At 41.5% G+C, this 18,506-nt stretch overlaps 1 protein-coding gene across 1 annotated transcript in view; it reads right to left on the bottom strand.

Moving 5' to 3' along the window:
- Positions 1-13,232: 13,232 nt before the first annotated feature.
- The window catches only part of iglon5 (IgLON family member 5), a 90,937-nt gene continuing 85,663 nt past the window's right edge, over positions 13,233-18,506 (bottom strand). Inside the window, exons 5-8 of the mRNA XM_076106790.1 lie at positions 17,267-17,398; positions 16,872-16,992; positions 15,618-15,769; positions 13,233-13,336 (exon numbers count right to left, since the gene is read on the bottom strand). Of these exons, the coding sequence (XP_075962905.1) occupies positions 13,233-13,336; positions 15,618-15,769; positions 16,872-16,992; positions 17,267-17,398 (509 nt within the window). The remainder of the gene's footprint in view (positions 13,337-15,617; positions 15,770-16,871; positions 16,993-17,266; positions 17,399-18,506) is intronic.

Here is an 18,506-nt window from a genome sequence, read left to right as displayed (position 1 = left end):
AAGTTAATGATAATGTCCACAACATAAACGCATTATCAACTTTGTAAGGTGTAATATCAATATTGTCTTTACATTTTACTGCAGGCTGAAGCTAACGGTTTACTTTGTATAAACCTGAATTCAGCAGTTTATATGGGTTCACTTTCTGATTCTGGGTCAATGTTAGATGAAAATTGGTCCAGTGTTTTCTTTCCCCCATAAATACATTGACATGTGCTCCTCATTTGCTATAACAGCGATTTATAATATTTTGAGACATCTGTTGTACCAATCTGTTGAAACAAACATGATTAAGTTAAATAGTTAAATATTTAAAACTGGTTGGCATAATAGTTCCATATTACAGCTACATTTTTTGGTTGAAATTGTTAAAAGAAAACGCCCAAATGGGAAATTAAAAAGAATTTTAAATTAAAAAATTCCACAACCAGTGGCTCTTTGCACTTCGCAACTAATGCCTCCAAGACAAATTTCAAACTGTAAAAACTGATCATATTTGGGAAATTGATTGAGTCTCCGTTTTTATTACCCCAAGTGAAGGAGGCAGTCAGAGCCGTGGTTATGGCAGGGTGGTCCTGCACCCCACAAGTGAAGGTGATCCCTGTTTCCAAAGACTCCTTCTGTGGGAGGCCAAACACGCTGAAGAGATACACTTCCCGGCTGTGGTTGTCCATCACCTGGAAACACTTTGAGTGGCTTGTAGGCATGGAGTTCACCAACCAATCTGAGGACAGCGGGGCTCCGACGGCCAGGTGTTCAGACAGGTTACCATGAGGGTTGAATGCAGGAAGGGTGCAATTGGTGACTGACAGGTGATCGATATCGGCTGCTGCGCTCTGGTAGGTCCAGGTCAGGGTGAGCTCGCTGGGGTGGAACCCCCCAGTGAGACAGAAGAGAGCCCACTGACCAGTCTGTGGGTCCGGGGGAATCTGGAGGTAAATCTTGGGAGCAGAAGGCGGTGCTATAGCAGTAGAAAAGGGATCAGAAACAAAATGGGTAAATAGTCTTCAGCACTCAAATAAGTGTTTTTAATGATACACAGCAGCAAAAGTAAACAGACGTGTTTCAGGCCTGGGCTGTCCTTAGGGTTTCTGAGACATTTGTGTAGGAGACCCCTCTAAAGCAGCAGACAGGAACCAGCTGTTGAGCTGATACACATCATCAACCATAGTCAGAAAATATGTAGCAAAAAATGTAAATTATAAGAAAAGTTATAAGAGAAGTTTTATCAAAACAATTATATTCTCTTCTTGCAACAACTAGATAAATGACACGCTGACATTACAAAATGCATGTATGAACATATGTAAACCCATCATGTGCATAACCTACAGATAAAATAAATACAACAATCAATACAACATCATCAAAAGACACTTCCTCACTATAAGAAAGCTAAAAAGGTTTCTTTCTGGTGATGTGACAACCAGATAAGTGACCACTTGCACTCTAACAGTAAGAAAATGTACATGACATCAATAAACATCATGTACATCAATAATGCTCATTTGTATTCATATCAACAAGAAAGCAGTAATTCCTCATGTACGCCCCCAGGATACTCAATAGACCTCTCTTAGGAGAAGTTTCCTCTCCTTAGCTCCTCCCCTTAACAATGGACAAACAGCCTCAATACCCATGAACCGTAGCTTACAAACTCAATGGCCAGCAGAATTCAAGTGTTTACAGGACACTACTCTTCACTTTAGAATATGCTGTTTTCTGACGACTCTTTTAACTGACTGATAAACAGAAGGAGGATTAGGTGCTTAAAAGACAATTTTTTTTCAGAAACCACGGACAAACATGCATTTAAAATTCTTTGGTCATAAATCTTTTCTCGGGCCACGTCACACCCCGCAAATGTCTCAGAAACTCCGACAGAAGCCTCGGGCTGAAACGCGTCCGTTTCCTTTTGCTTCTGTTTGCCAAAGTACAAACACTTAATTGTGAGTGCTGACGAGTGCTATTTTGTGATTTTTGGATCGGCACCCATCAATATCTCAAAACGATTAAGCTGAACACGCCAGTTCCTTACAAATTAAAAACATCAGATGATATGAAGTCAGAATGTAAAATCAGGTCATTGTAGCAGCAAATAACAATAAGCAGCAAGGCCAAATACAACAGAAATATGAAAAGTATATGTGTAGTGTAGTGGTAGTCATAATGCAGCCATCTATTTAAAAACAAGGACAAATTAAGATCAAACGAGTTGATGAAAAGTACAAGAACACATTAAGGAAAGTATGGATAGTGCACAACATGCACATTTAAACATTTAAACAAGATTAAAAGAGGTATAAACATACAATTTGGATTGGTATTTCGGGGAGGCAACAATGCATTCAGAGAAACTCAAAGGAAGTCTTTTTTCTGCATGAATGATTTCCACATAATAATTTGGCCATCCCTCCATGCCTTGTTTTCTTGTGAGTTTCAATTCCCTGGGCAAGATCGATACAAGGCACTGCACATGGAGCCGGGGTGATTATTTCTAGATCTGTCATGAAACTGCTCAGGCAAAAAGATGAACTCTGAGGGAATTTCACATGGCTTGATTTCTTTATGGATCGAGCCTGGCCGCTCCTGTTATGGTGAATCATGGTCCTCCCCGGCGCTTGTATCGAGCTGCGTCTCACACTAAACACCGTGGCCCTCTACAAATGAGACATAATTACCGGCAACATGGCAACATCACCCAAGCAAAGCCACCCCTAATGAATTTCTGAAACGAACAATTTGTTTCTCACCCAAGACGACCAGCTCGGTCCCGTTGCCACACTCTGGGTCTTTCTGCAGGACGTTCACCTCGCAGTAATACCACCCAGCATCCTCCAGTGCTACCTCGGTGATCACCAGGGAGGACGTTTGATTCTTCTCCACAACGGACGTCCTGGGAGACTTTGGGATGGGCTGCTTTTCCGACTTCAGTTTGAACCACTGAACCCCATACTTGAGGGATTCCACTTTGAAATGACAGGACAGGGTGGCCGACTCACCCCGCATCACGCTGAGAGAGGGGGGGTACTGTCTAACCCTCAGTCCCTCTGGAGTTGCTGTCAGGGCTAAAGACAGAGCCATTAATAAAACGTGTCATACGAAGAAGTTTTAAAAAGTCTAGAGCAGACCTGCGGGTCAACTACAAATACTTTAAATGTGTGTTTAGTATTCCTGGGTGACAGAAAACTCAAAAGAACTAAATTGGAATTCAATTCAGTACAATTTTATAATGCACCAAAAACTTATTGAATGTCTTTCAATGTGACAAACTTCACCGAACAACAAATGTTTTTTTTTAAACTTAATTTTTCAATCGAAAACGAATGCACTCTCAAGTAAAAACGATTTCAACAGCTTTGGAGTATCTCTTTGATTGTGGCGACGGCTTGTCTTGCTAAGTGTGATGAAGTGATTATTAAGTGCGGTGATGCAATACTGCAGATAAGATAAGCAAAACACTCAGACGCACACAATTCGACTGCAGATGAAAAAGAAGAACACAAAAGTGGTCCGAAAAACAGGTTGCGTCTCTTTACCTTCTACTTCTCTCTCTGCTCTAATTAAATCATTTTAATAATGAAAACATATGCTATTTAATTCCAAATGTCATATCAAACTTTTGAAATAGATATTCAAAGAATCTAAGGAAAAGACAAGCTTAACAAAGATCAAACCCTGGGTGACAGTTTATACAAAGCAAACACATTTTGTAACGTGACTGACTTGGATTCGGACTGACCTGGTACTTGGCCTGCCAGCAATAGAAGCAAACACAGGCGAAGCATTTTTGCCATGCTGCTGTTGTTCCCCACTCCAATCTTGAGTGGTGAAGTAATTTCTCAGGCAAGTCTGAAGCTTGCTGTGCTTTGAAACATGATGGTGTCAGCTTGTTTTGTTGTTGCACTCTATGGTTAGAGATGATCGTTCATTAATAGGTCACTCTTCAAAAGAAACCTGGTTCTGGGTTAAATATCAGTATCTTGCCAAACAAATGGACACACTCCGCATGCTGAAAGAAACCACAGTGTAAGCAAGCGCTGCTGCCGTTGTTCTAAAGGTTTCTGTTTTCCTCTACATTAGTGCAGACGCCCTTTTAATCATCATTATTTTGATTTTAAGTAATTACAGTCATTTGGAATGAATGTGATGTTTTCCCCAAAAAGCCTTAGGTTTGTTTGAACAAGCAATTGGAAACCTGTAATATGGGTGCATGATTGGGAATACTCTGGTTAACCATATTATGTATGCAGATGATCTTGTGATTTTTAGTCCATGTAGCGCTGGTCTTCAGCAGCTCCTCACTGTTTATGGTGTGGAACATGACATCAAATACAACGCCAGTAAGAGTGCTATCTTGATCTGAAGAACCAAAGAGGAAAAATGTCTAAACTTCCCTGACTTCAAATTGCCTGATAACAATCTTGGTGTCTGTGATGAAGTAAAATATCGTGGTCACTTTATAACGGAACACATGACCGATGATAATGACATTTCTAGGCAATGTCGTAGGATGTATGCACAAGCAAACACTCTCTCACGCAAGTTTGGTCTGTGTACAGATGGAGTGAAGATGTCTCTGTTCATAGCATATTGTACACCACTCTACAATGCACACTTGTGGTCAAACTACAAAAAAAAGAAGCTTATAGTGACTTCAAGTATCTTATAATGATGCCATGAGATTATTACTAAAGAGACCGAGATGGAGTAGTGCCAGTGAGTATAGTGCCTGAGAAACAATTGCTTATTAATTAAAAAAATACCCATAACACAAAGGACCCTTGGTATTGGAAGAAGTAATGATTGAGTATTTTGAGTTTTGAGCAATAAACATTTTTACAAGTAGTACAAAATTCTGTCTTCTAGGATTTGCAGCACATTACTGAATGTGTTGATGTATTCCAAAACTCTTGTTTTGATTTAGTTTTTTTGAGTTTTTCCCGTGCAATAGCTGTAAATATGAATTTCCTGAGTCGCCTAATGAGCATAATGAGTATAATGAATACAGATCCGCATCCTCCAGGGGGAGGACGACTTGTGATACATAGGTGCAATCATCATCATCAAAGCAAGACACGCAAGTTTAAAAATATGAGTTCAACTTGAGGAAAAAACTGTCTGCTTATTAAAACTTTTCACTCTAAATTGAAAACGTCAGATGACCCATTCGGTAAAAACATTGAAATTGCAACCACTTGAAGGGGCATTACGTAACACATTACTTTGCTGTTTGTACGTCAAGGGGCTTTAAAAAAAGCGACATGTGTGACCCAATTTATTAAATAGTAAAGTCACATTCCTTTCAATATAACCTGTGTCCTTACTAAGTATAATCTTATTGATTAATCTTATATAAAAATTACATTTCTTGGGAAGGTTTTACGACGCGATTTAAACTTTTGTCAACAGACATGGTTGTTATTTGTATGTTGTTTTGTTTCACACAAATTACAATAGAATACAACTTGATTTTTTTTCCTGGCAAGACTAAATTAAGTCCCTACCGACATTAGGCCTACTGTCTTTAGGCTGTAGCAGCTCAGTCTTAAAGATAGAGTTAAAGTCCTAGCATCATATGAAACCAGACCTAATGAATCCATTGGTACCAACCTTGTCATGCTAGCTTGTCTGGCAGGGGGATAATGCTCCAGAGTTAGGCTAAATGTTGGCAAAGGAAAACTGGCATGGTGATATTTAAAGGTGTTCCTTGAGCTCTCGCCTCAAGATACGTGAATGAAAATGGGTTCTATAGTTACCAACGAGTCCCCCCTTTACATACATGCTCACTTTATGGTAATCCTATAAAGTTTTGGGAAAAAAAAATCAAGTTTTTTTGCATGCAGTATACAGTATATGTGTTATTTTAGCTTATTCTAAAAATGAGGTATTTGAATACTTCTGCATACTGGGGTCCCTAAAGAGTCACTGGAAAGCTGAGACTCTTGTGGATCCAATGAACCCAGAAGTATTCATGTGTGATGATGGTAGTCCCCATAGTAAATGTGACGTCCCTATTTTAACAAATTTAAGCATCAAATCTGCAATGAATGGAATAAACCCAAAAATTGTTGCAACAACATATGAGACACAAGTGAGCATGGGATTGGCCATCATATACTTCCATCACGTTGTTCTAAGCCCCTATATACGTTCACATTTTCTTTTAATTAACTAATCGATCATTTCATTTTAATGTATGATACTTTGATACACACCGCTAAGCTGGATCTCAAATGAATCGTTAGGTTCCCAGCTTTCAGATGTTGTGCATCACTTCTATGCGATATATACTGTTGACCTGCTATCTCCGCCTAAAGATCCCCTTCCTCCACTAAAACAGACTAAAAAAAGGGTCTATGTGGGTCTCTAAGGGTTAAACAAACAGAATATTGTTTCAATATAGAAATGAATTAGAGCAGATTTGCTCCTGAAAATTATGATCGATTTGATTGATAATTAAATACCAAGTGGAGAGCTTCCTCCAGCCTGTAAATAAATTAACATGAACAGAATGACAACAGCCAGTGTTAATCAAAATGGACAAACTTAACATTTTCCCATTAATGATTGATAATCACAACGGATCATTTCTATTATGACGTTCTCACCCACTCATAGCATTTAAATCATTTGTTGTCAAGTGGTTTGGTATGAGCCATTTATTCTGACAGATGCTCATCAAACTGAACATTCAGACATTTTAATAAAAACAAAACAAAACTCTGAGATGAACCTGCAAACTCAACAAAAGCAGAGGATCTTTACTCAGCAGGAAGCAAAAAAACAAGCTGAAGCAACTCTCCTGACCTCACCTCCTTTCCAACCACAGGGGCCAACAGAGCCTCGCTTCCAGCAACAAACCACACACAGCGAGTTCTCTTAAAAACAAAACAGATTTTTTATTTTTTTGTCTCCCTCCACATGATATGATTTTTAACGCCACTTCATGGATTTTGAAAAAAAAAAAAAAAAAGACACTCGGAAATAAAAGTCAAAGAAGACACGTTCAGCGACTAAACCGATCAAAAGGAAGTACAATCATCGCTTCACAGCACTGAACACCTGTCACGGTGGAAGGCAAATGTTTTGCTCCTTTCATTGTTTTTTTTTGTCTTGTGTGTTTTACATTGATGAGATGTTGAGGGATGGAATACTGTCTGTAATTCAGGTCTGTGTGATGAAGGAACCAAACATGCCTGCCCTGTGCAGCTCAGAGAATACACACACAAACACACACACACACTTGTGCTGCTACACTGATCAACTTATTGGACCTGTCCTTTGTCCTCACAAGTCCATGATGTCCTCACAGAGTAAGCAGGTACCATAGAAACGTCCTCATAATCCGGCGAAACCAACACACACACGCACAAATACTAACACATCATTTATATCAGAAACGGCAGAGTGGGCAAACCTGGAGTACTGAGAGGTGAGAGAGCAGGACTTATCATAGGTTATCTCCACACAAAAAGAAATGGAGGACAGGAAGGAAATGTGTGTGTGTGTAGAGAGAGGGAGAGAAGAGAGAGAGGGAGATGGGCTCCACATTCAAACACTAACCTAAGACAACTCATTCCCTCAATTATACACGGTTGGGTCTCTCCTGGTAGAATGTGTTATTAGTTTCCAAATGGGTCATTTTCCATTACTCTGCAGTGAGGGTTCCTGCAGTCTGTTCACTGTTATTGCCCTCTTGAGGCACAAAGCACATGGCCAGCCCCCTATCATACATCCTGTCGTCTATCCCAGCCTCTAGCGCACCTAACGCGGTAATAAGACACTTGTAGCCCGCATCGGTGACTTCACCACAGCCCCGCCGACACAGAACCGCAATATAAATCAGCACAAAAAAACACCAGTTGGTGCTGTCACTTGTGAAAGAAATCCAAGTTTCCCCTGTCAGTTCTCAGCACCACAACCAATATTTACCCTGCGGTTGATTGACAAGCAAAATGCCAGGCGTGGGCTGGTGATTCAGAGAGGCCAAGTAATGGGACTCCTCCTATGTTGGAGTTGTGAGGTGGGCGACTTAATGACTAGGGGAGACGTGGTGGGCGAGATGCCTCCATTGTGTTGCCTGGTCCACGCGAACGCTGCTCAACTGGAGGAGTGCAGCACGCCGTTAATTAGCCAGACGCTCCTGTTCTTAGAGAGGTGAGTGATTGACAAGATGCCATCTGTGGTCGCGCTGAGGAAGAGGTCGAGGCTGGCGTCTCTGTGACCAGGCATCTTTGCTGCAAGCTGAGGTTCTAAATATATACAGAACACCTATTTATCTACTCTTAACAAAATACTAACACTAAACACTGCAATAAAACATCTATCTATCTATCTATATATACTGTATCTATCTATCCCAATTAATGAACACTAATCCCGATCTACACCTTCATCTTGCAAGTGTCATGCGACTCTTTAATTAACAAATCTGATGCCATTTCAAACACCTGAAGTGTGCTCATGCTTTCCGTCATCACAATCCCGTCTAGCATGCTGTACACTAATGCACTCATTAGCTGTGGTAATGGAAAAGTACCGGGCCTTAATAGACTTGCAATATGGACTTTGCCCATGAGGACTGAATGAGCCTGTAGATAGTTGGTAAACAATGGATAATTAGGATAATATATGGGAATTAGGCGTGCTTTGCTGTAAAGGACGTGAGCAGGGGATTTAGAGCAATGATAATCATTCATATATAATTGTCACCCTGCACATATAGCCTTTTGGTATACTGACTCTGGTACAGCAATGTTTGCAATTTCTCACATCATTAAATTCTTTTTCTTTGTGTATTTTACATCTAGAAATAAGCCCCTGGATACATAATGTCAATAGCTGCTGACATTGGCAACCGCAAAATGATCCAGGTTACACCTCTGTCATTACTAATAAAATCGAATGTAACATCAAAGCACCCACTGCGCCTGGTGTTTAAAAGCCCAGTGGGTGTGTACGGGAAGAGCAAAACAAATACCAGCCTGGATAGACTTGAAAAACAAATGATTAATTCTTCATTCCCTGGATCTGAACCGTAGCTTTGAACACATAGTTTACTGAGCTGACATTACAGCTTGCCAAAATGGTTTCAGAGAAGGGTTTAAAAATCAATGCGCAATTAGGGGTGTCTTGTATCAGGCATGATGAATTATGCTCTCTGTTCTAAGGCTGGTCTATAGACACTTGATCAATTCAGCTTCTGGGGACCTGGTAAGGCCGGCCGGGGAGAAATTGCTCTATTCCAAAGCCATTTGTTCGAATGTATTGATTAACCATTGCATTCAGAATTGAAAGTCGGTCCTGGTTCTGTTCCATGTAGGGAGGGTGTTGTAGGAAAGGCTACAGCACGAGTCTGCCACGTACAAAATGAAGACAGCAGTACATTCAAACCTTCTCCAGGCTTGCACTTCTTCTGCCATTCTACAGTCTTGGCTTCAAAGCACCATAATTATTTTACTGCAACAGTTCAGGAGCGACGTGCGGTATCTTTCCTTACACTCTGAAGAGCTTAATTACCCGACTCCTCTCTGCAAAGGCACAGTGCTCTGAAACTGTAACAGGTCTTTTACAAACCCTATATTCCAAAGTTCTTGTCGAAACACTGTACCGATATGTTTATAAAAGCAAAAAAGGGCCATTCATTTACAGCTATATACATTCACCTCCTTTTCCGCCGGTGTAAATCCATTACTTGAATCTGACCGTAAACAAAAGTACAGCTATTAAAGTGCAACACAATGCTATACACTGTCAACTGGCGCTACGTGCTAGTTTTGTGAGCTCAAAATAAAAGCTTTGTGCCATCTTATTAACAAAGATTCTGTAAACAGATCACATAACCTTCAGCTGCAGGAGCCAATCAACACTTTCTCATCAGGCTGCGCCGAATGTAATTAGAGGCCGAGCAAACGTCTTGTTTATATCACTGTAAACTCATTGAACCCCAGTCGGGATGTTATTTATACACTTGAAGTAGGCCAGACTGTGTTTGCGATCAAGGCTATGTTAATGCTGTTCATATTACATAGTGCAACCATAAATAGTGTGTGGTCTTCCCCTGGGAAAGACCACGGCGCTCAAGTTTGGAAATGCAATATGAGGGCCTGTCTGTCTTCTCCCCCTAACTGGAGGGTTCACAGTCTGGTTAGTGTCATCCCATCTCCCTCTGGCTCTCAGCTTTTGGATTTGCATTGTCAGGGTATCGTCCCACAGGCCCGTCGGACCGGGTGCTCTCTCAACAGCATCCTCTCCTACCCTCGAATTTCAAGCCATATTGCCCGAATTCCCCCCATCTGGACCCATTACCCATAAACCTGAACACAACAATGTTTGCTTGTTTCTTTTTTTCATTTTTTTTTTTTTTCCAAAATCCACCCATACACCAACATTGACGTGCTTTTTTTGAATCCCACATTGAGAAATATGACAGTATGTTATTTTTTTTTGTCCGTGTTTTTTTTGGGGATGTTTTTCCTTCAATTCTTTTGTTCTTTTTCTTCATCAAGGACAGAATATGTACATAGAGATGTTATATGCCACTGACAAACCCAGTGGGACGCTGACATGGAACAGTAAACAGTATTTGAGTGAGAAACAGTAAAAAAAAGACCGAGATATTGAGAGGATGAAACAGAGACTGAGGCAGAAAAAAAGAAGCACTGACCAAACAACCTGCTCTTGTGCTTGACATGGAATCCGTCATTACTTTTTGCGCAACAAGATGCATGCACAAACAGTGTGTTCTGTCACACAGACAACCCGACTACATCGCAGAGGGCAAGACTTTTTGAGTACAACATGTAGTGTTTTAGATTAAGGGCCATCTAAACAGAGCTTCACAATCATTTCAGAGTACTGTACACAGTAAAAGCACAACAACAGACTTATTTGATATACCTTGTTAATCTCTTCAGATATTACACCACAGCTTTAACCATATCTGATACTTCTCGCACAGTAGTGTTAGGGGTTATTGCTGGTTTGAAACAAAATCAAACATAACACATTCAGACAATTGATTTGATACTGAGTAATTCCCCTTTAAGGTCGCAGTAGTCAGGGTTCAGCGGGGGTAAACTCATCTCTCCGTGCAGGCTCGTTATGGCAAATTTGCATATAGTCGCTGCATGTGAGTGGAAACAGTGTTTCAGCAGGGAAACGAGTGCCACCGTATTGAAATATGGGCTTACCTCCCACTGTTTGTGCTGTGCGGGGGTAGTGGATGGATAATTGTGCCATAGGGGTTTTGTAGTGCCCATGCCTGCATGTCACAGGTGACACATTGTAGGGGAGGACTCGTGCACCGAGGCGGGGTTGTCCTTGAAGAGGATTCCTGTCAGTGGCAGGTATGAGCTTGATTTATGGGGCCATCACTGGCTGGCAGGAGGGACAGGTGGAGCCCCGACTCCTTCACTTAGCCAGCCACAGGTAACGGCTAATTACATCTTTGTCTCCCTGTGGTCTGGCCCAACAAGAACCGACTTACAGCTACAATCAGAGACTGACATGGATCCAAATCATTTATCTTATCTGGTTGGAGAGAGACACACACTATGATAACTGGACAACTATGCTGTAAATCTGTGATGCAGTTCAAAGCATGTAAAAGAAATAGTCCAATACATAAACTGTTACAAATTATAAATAACATCATCATTCACTGCTTCTTGACTTGGATGAAATAATCCCTCAGACTGTTTCAAATGTGTTTTTAAAAAGCTTGTCATGGCAAAATAGAGCACATCACTTCAAAAACTTTACATGTCTCTTTTTTTTCATTTTTTTTCATTGTGGTTGTTCAATGTGTGTGACTTCTCAGAGTAAAGTACAAAAAAAATCTTTTTTCCCACGCACGGCTCATTATCATCAGATTTTGTTCTTTTTTTTTCTCACATGGAATTACTATTCATAGTTATTCAAATACTTATTAACATCATCATCATCATCTGTACTATTATTAACACCAAAAAAGTAAAAGCAGGTAACCTTGCAGAGTAAAACAGACACAGTGCAGGGAGGGGGGAGGGAGGGGGGGGTGAAGGGAGTGTGGACTCACAACAGGAACATCTCTAACCAGTACATGCTATCAACAAGCGACAAAGAGGATGGAGTCGCAGCTTTGAAACAGAAGACATCATTGTCACTGGACAGTCTCTTGCTGCTTCAGAAAACTGGAGCGCAGTCGAGGCTGATGGGAGATGTCGTTCAGCGCCGGGCAACTCGGAAGTCGCCGGCGTGGCCTCTTTACTGCATATATTTACACTGGGGGAAGAAGACGGAGGGAGGAGGGGGGGGTCGACACGGAGCAGAGAACACTAAAGCGATGCGGAGGGCGACTAGACAAGAGCACGTTGAACAGAAGGGCGGAGGGAGGGGGCTAAAAAGGTTTGGGTAGTGAGGGGGTCTACATGCGAAACCTTGGTATAAACCCCCAAAGTTACATAAAGGGGTAGTTAAGACTGACGCCGTCACCACCCACCCTTTTTTAATACATTTTGACATCATTCATAGCAGCTTCACTGCTACACAGTTAAAATCAAAAATCCATACATGTGTGTGTGTGTAGGTGTAGGTGTGTGTGATCAGAAGGTGACACTCCACATGGCCACCAATTGAACAATTTTCAAAAGGTCACATGACCGTTTTTAACACATTATTACTATAATTCTATAAATATCCACCATTAAATTGAGATTTTATGTGTCATTTCCATAAGGCAAACATTGTAGGTCAGTCATTAGTCTATGTATATTACATAAATGATCATCCAGTTGTTAGATTATCTACTTTCTCATTGATCACCGACACAATAATTGATTGTTAATATACACTCTCTATTAACATCGGCCCAGTGGTAATAATGAGGGGAAAACAAGGTGAGGAGGGAAGTACCAAGTCAGACAAATCTGCAAGGCATGCTGGGAAACAAAAAGAGAGAGACAGATGTGTGGGAGAGAGGGAGGAAGAGATGATGACAATGGTTTGACCTCGAAATTGAATCGAGGCAGCGGGGGTTTTGGGGAAGGGAGGGGGGGGGGGGGGGATAATGTGGTTGTGTGTTTGATGCAATGATTCAATGGCTCCTGGAATAATGCATATTCTTTTTGTTCACAGTGATGGGTTCGTAATTAAAGAATTTCATTTCCTTCTTCCTTCCGTAGAGGGGGAGAGAGGGAGGAAGAGGGGGGACGGGGCGTTTAGGGACAATTCCAAGTGGAGCTCGATCTTTACACCTTCAGCAGAAGAACAGCAGAGAGGGAAAACCAAAAACACGCGCTGACACCCATCCCTCCATGTAGACCGGTCCCTCGCCCTTGTATGGCGCCCGGTCCTGGACGAAAAAGGAGAGAGGGGAAAAGGAGAAATGTGTATTTTGGAATATACACAGAAATAAATAATTACAATTACAATTCTAATACTTGACCTCCAAGCGTTTACAGAGTTTACAAGTAAGAACATTGACTTTAAATTACTTTTTCCAGCAGACTTTCTTTGCGTACCGAGCTGCCTGGAATGCAGCATTAGCCGGCGTTTTTCCAAATTATAACTAAATAACAGCTTCACACTCATTGCACCATCTGAAGATGTTTCGTTAAAGCTTTGCTTTTTATGTGAGAGAACGACAGAGCTTCTGGATCCCATTTAAGATCATTATTATACTTTAAATGGACACAATATAGAAGGCTGTGACATGAGGTCTGACATTTTAAGTGAACATGATGGCTCTGTGTTTTTTAGGTGTGCCAGGAAGCGGCGCTACTGAAACCTATATGCAAAAAACATGCACCCTGGAACTACAATGTTAGTGGTGACACCTATTTGACACGTCTAAATGAGAGCGGTCTATTGAATTTCTCAATTTAGAAACATGTTAACACGGTTAATCTCAAGTTTACAAAGCCATGACATGCTACAGTTTACATGTTCTATGCATTGGGCTATTCTAGGGCTGACATTTTGACGTGAGACTATAGACGTTAATCATGGCTCTGTTCCATAAACGTGTGCCAGGAAGGCAAGTCGCTGAGCCTGTATGCACAGTACAAGAACACAGCCATTATTAATGTTATTAGTTCTACCTATTTGATATGTCTAGATGGCCACCGTAAAAAAAAAAAAGGTTGATTGAATTTCTAAATTTAGAAACATATATGTGGTTCAGGGCTTACATTCTGACTAACAGGTGAAACTAATAACATTCATAATGGCTCTCCTCCATTTGCGTGTGCCAGAAATCTAAACCAGCCAGCCAGCAAACACAATACAAGCGCCGTGGCACTGGGGCACCTCAATGAAATGCAACCCTTGTTAATGTCATTAGTTACACACGAGTCAAAATGTCCACAGTGACAAAAGTCTATTGAATTATACAATACATTTGAATGCTGGAAAAATAACATAGAATGGTTCTCCAACAAGCAAATAATCCAATTTACCATCAAGAATATCATATTTGGGCAACAAAATCACATCACGATTTAATGGACAACTGCAAAAAAAACACACTTTAATTACATTCTTTCTTCCTGTTTTGTGCCATTTTGTCAATCTATCAGATTGACAAAATACAACCTGGTGTCTTATAATTGAACAGTGCAGAGTGAAAGCTGGTACAGGCTGCCAGTGGCTTTAGTAATGGGCTCATTACAGCAATGTGATGGTGGGTTAATATTAAAATGTTACATGTTGCACCTTTTAAAATGGTGAGGTATAAAAAGGAACAAAAGCACAGAAACAAAGATGGCAGGGAGGCAACGCCAGCGAGGAGCAGCGTATCAATAGAAATATCACAAAAGTGTCCGATTATGGTCTGATTTTCCGTGCCTGGTCCAGAACAGAAAGGGATTTGTTGTGTTCTAATGATGGCTGGGGGAGATTAGGAAGGAAAGAGGAGGCAAAAGGACAGATGACGGAGAGATAGGCTGACAGAAGTAGAAGCAGCGGCGGTGGAAAAAGAGAGCAGGAAGATGTATGGGTCTGACGAGAGAGTGAGTCATTGAAGGGAGACTGGCCGGGATAATGGGTAAAGCAATGAAAGAAGAAAGGGGATAGATGAAGGACTCACTTAAGATGGTAATGCTGAATGCAGTAAAGGGGTGGGGGGGGGGGGGGTTAGGGGGCTGGGGGGGGGTGGAAGGGTAGGAAATCGCTCATTGGGGACGGTTAATGTGAATTGGGCATGGAGAGAAATGACAACTTCTTGGGTAACGGGAGAGAGCAGAGCGACTGTGTGTGTATGCAGGAATGTGTAAGGACGAGAGATGCAGGGTGAGAGCGTGAACGAACGAGAGAGAGAGAGACGGTAATATAGGCAAGCAAAGCTTTAATGGGGCGGAGAATAACGGAAAATGGGGAGGAAGGAGGGAGGAGAGGGCTGAGAAAACGCTGTGCTGTGTGCAGAGCAAAAATGAGAGTGGGCGAAGAGGGAAAAACAGTCTGTCGTTGCATATGTATTGTGTATTTTTTTTTTTAGCATGTCACGTCTGTTTGATAGTCACGTCAGATTAATGCGAGTGCACTTATGTTCTTGTGGCAGCTTGGGCTTGCACACATGTGCACACCGTGTCATTGTGCGCAATGCGCCTGCGTGTGCCTTCTATGTGATAACTTACGAAACAGCAGCATGCTGGCGTTAGAAGCTCCCAGACGGTTTGAGGCAAAGCAGGTGTAGTTCCCAAAGTGTTTCTCTGTGACGTTGGTGAACAGCAACAGTGAGCGCGTCTTCTCGTTTTTGATCCTAAGGGTGTTGTCACTCTCTACCGGCCTGGGTGGTAGTGGTGGGGGAGCGAAAGCGAAGGAGGGAGGCGGGAAGAAAAAGAGAAAAAGAGTGTGTCAGAAAAAGCGAGATAACACAACATAACATTACACCTAGAAACTCAGCCAAAGAGGCTTTTTGTTTCTCCATCTCTCCAGAGACGACCATGGAACACAGTCCCCCTCCACACACTCTGTCTCACCTTGCACTAATAGAGAAATCTAACAGTCCATAAATAACAGAGACCTCCTGCTGGGGCCCATTATAGTCTATTAACGGCTCTCTCTGGCTGGCAAAGGCTTGTCTAAGTACTTCTGCGTCTTATTTTGGCTGATGCCAAATCATTCGAACTCTTCTACCCTCTCTGGGACCTTTTACAAACTTGGAAGGACAGATTATGTGTGGGTTATAGAGAGCAAGGTTTCCAACAAGCTAATATTTCCCCAGAGATGGCGAAAACATTTACAATTATTTCAGACCTTTACTAATGTCAGAGGGTAGGTGAATGGACGGCAGCCAAGACTACATACAGTATGTCCGCAGTAAACTGTCTAAATGTGAAAATGTAATTCATGTGGGAAAATGACTAGATTGTTTTTGTAAAGATCTCATGTCCCCACTAACAGATGCAGCCCAATTGCATATCTGTTCTGTTCCCTCCTTTTCTCTGTTATCACCTGCTGTATCTGTTTTTTTAATATCGCTGAACTCACAGTTCAACAGGTCTCATTAAAATACTTTCTGTTTGTGTTGTCGGGTAAATGATTGGTATAATAATTTGACGTCATTGTGGCTCATAAAAGCTACATATTAACCAGGCAGGCTGTTATTGCTGTGCTGCTGCACTGAGACGTTGACCGTGTCTGAGCCGGCCTTCACGCCATTGTTTCAGAAGCTGAGTTTAGACATCAATACTGAAATGCAAGGCCGGCGTTTATTGATTTTTTTCACTCTGAAGTGCATTTTTCAAAAAGCTTAATTTTGTGCGTGAAACTCATCAGTTTAGTGAGGGCCGAAGGCCATGGAGAGAAAAAAAAACATGTATTTTTAGATGAAGCTGGATTGAAGTGTGGAGCAGAAACTTGAACACTGAACACTTTGCTGGTCTCACCTGTGGTCATCTTTGTACCACTCGAAGGAGGCTGGCGGGACTGCCATGGCTTCGCAACGCAAGATGGCGGTCTTACCCAAATGGGCTGGCATGTTCTTCATGTCTGTGATCATGGGAGGGTCTGGCAGAGCAAAACGAGGGAGGAAGAAGGAATTCAGCAATTAGTATACATGTGCATTCACCGAGAAGTCGAGTCAGGTCAGTACAGGGTTGCAAACCAGGTTGACAACCCCCACTGGAGAGAGCAAGATTAAGATGTATGAATTCATACATAATAATGCATCTTTAGTATTAACATAAATCATTTATACACCATTGTGCTATAACACTGGAGGTCCAGTGTGACTTGAATTATCACCGTTGGGCTGTTGTGTGGCGCAGAGAGGAATACTTACAGTTGACCGTCACCTTGACTTTGCGCTGATCGGGTGAAGCCACTCCATTGTTGGTGATGCATTCGTAGTCCTCGGCCTGCTGCCTCTTGATCTCTGTGATGTCTAGGAACTCGCCGTCACTCACCAACCCGTCTATTGACATAAGGCAGATGTCAAGGGTCACTGTACATCGAATGCATGGTGACTCAGGCTACTGATTTAAGGGTTACCATGTGATACTGCGACAGTAGGTGGACAGACAACCAATTTATAGATGAGATGATTTATGAGAATGGGGGAGGCACCACACATACATCAGATATCAACATATAAGGAAATCAATATCGTGATTTTCATAAGAAATTGATATACGTATGTATCAAAAAACAAGATTACAGATATGCACATCAATGTTTAATGCAATGAACTGCGTTTTATTTCTCAATGCTTTTCTCCCTTTTTTTACATTGCGTCTTGGAATCGTTATTCATTTGTATAACAGAAAACAACATGAAATCAATAAAGAATTATGACACAAAAAATAAATAAATATGATGACACTGAATTAACAACAAACCCTGATTAAATATCTGTAAGAATAACGTATTACATCTTAATAATTTTTGTCCCATGACCCAAGCTTAGTGACTCAAACTGTTTTGTTCATTAAAATAATGGGTCGGTTGGTGAATTTTTGTATCGATGCAAACATGACTTGACAGCAGTGACAGCGTTACTTTTAATGTGTCAGGGGAAATTGTAAGCTTTTTTCTTCCATGCATTGGACACACCAGGGTGATCGCCTGTTCTCTACATTAAGTATTGAGAAAGAATATTCGACTCTTATTTGATGTTGACAAACTCCCAGGTGCACCCAAACCGAATTAGTTAGTCTCGCACTCCTTTTCCTTGGAGCGACAAACAACCATCGAATGTCTTCAGAGGGTAGAGTCGAGGAGACGGGCTACAAGTTATTGCTCCTTCATGTGAGGGAATGGATGTTGGGAGTGTTATTGGATCGACAGCGGCAGAGAGAGAAGAAGAATGAGAATGAGAGTGCACCCCCCCTTCCCCCCTCCTCCCTGCAAGTCTTAGCAGCCAGCTGTCTCATAGCCTCCAAAACCATTAGGCCTTTTTTTCCTCCCCTTTACCCCATTAAAGAAGTCAGACTGTGGAACATGACATAATATATAATCTCACCACTAACAAGGAAATCCAGCTCTTAAATTGCCGCTCACTTTTCCCTTTCAAAGCCCTCCTA

The sequence above is a fragment of the Anarhichas minor genome, unplaced genomic scaffold (genome assembly GCF_050575085.1).
Source record: "Anarhichas minor isolate MPS153535 unplaced genomic scaffold, ASM5057508v1 ptg000035l, whole genome shotgun sequence".
NCBI lineage: Eukaryota > Metazoa > Chordata > Actinopteri > Perciformes > Anarhichadidae > Anarhichas > Anarhichas minor.
Note: the sequence above shows the minus strand (reverse complement) of the source record. Positions and strands in the feature narration are given on the sequence as shown.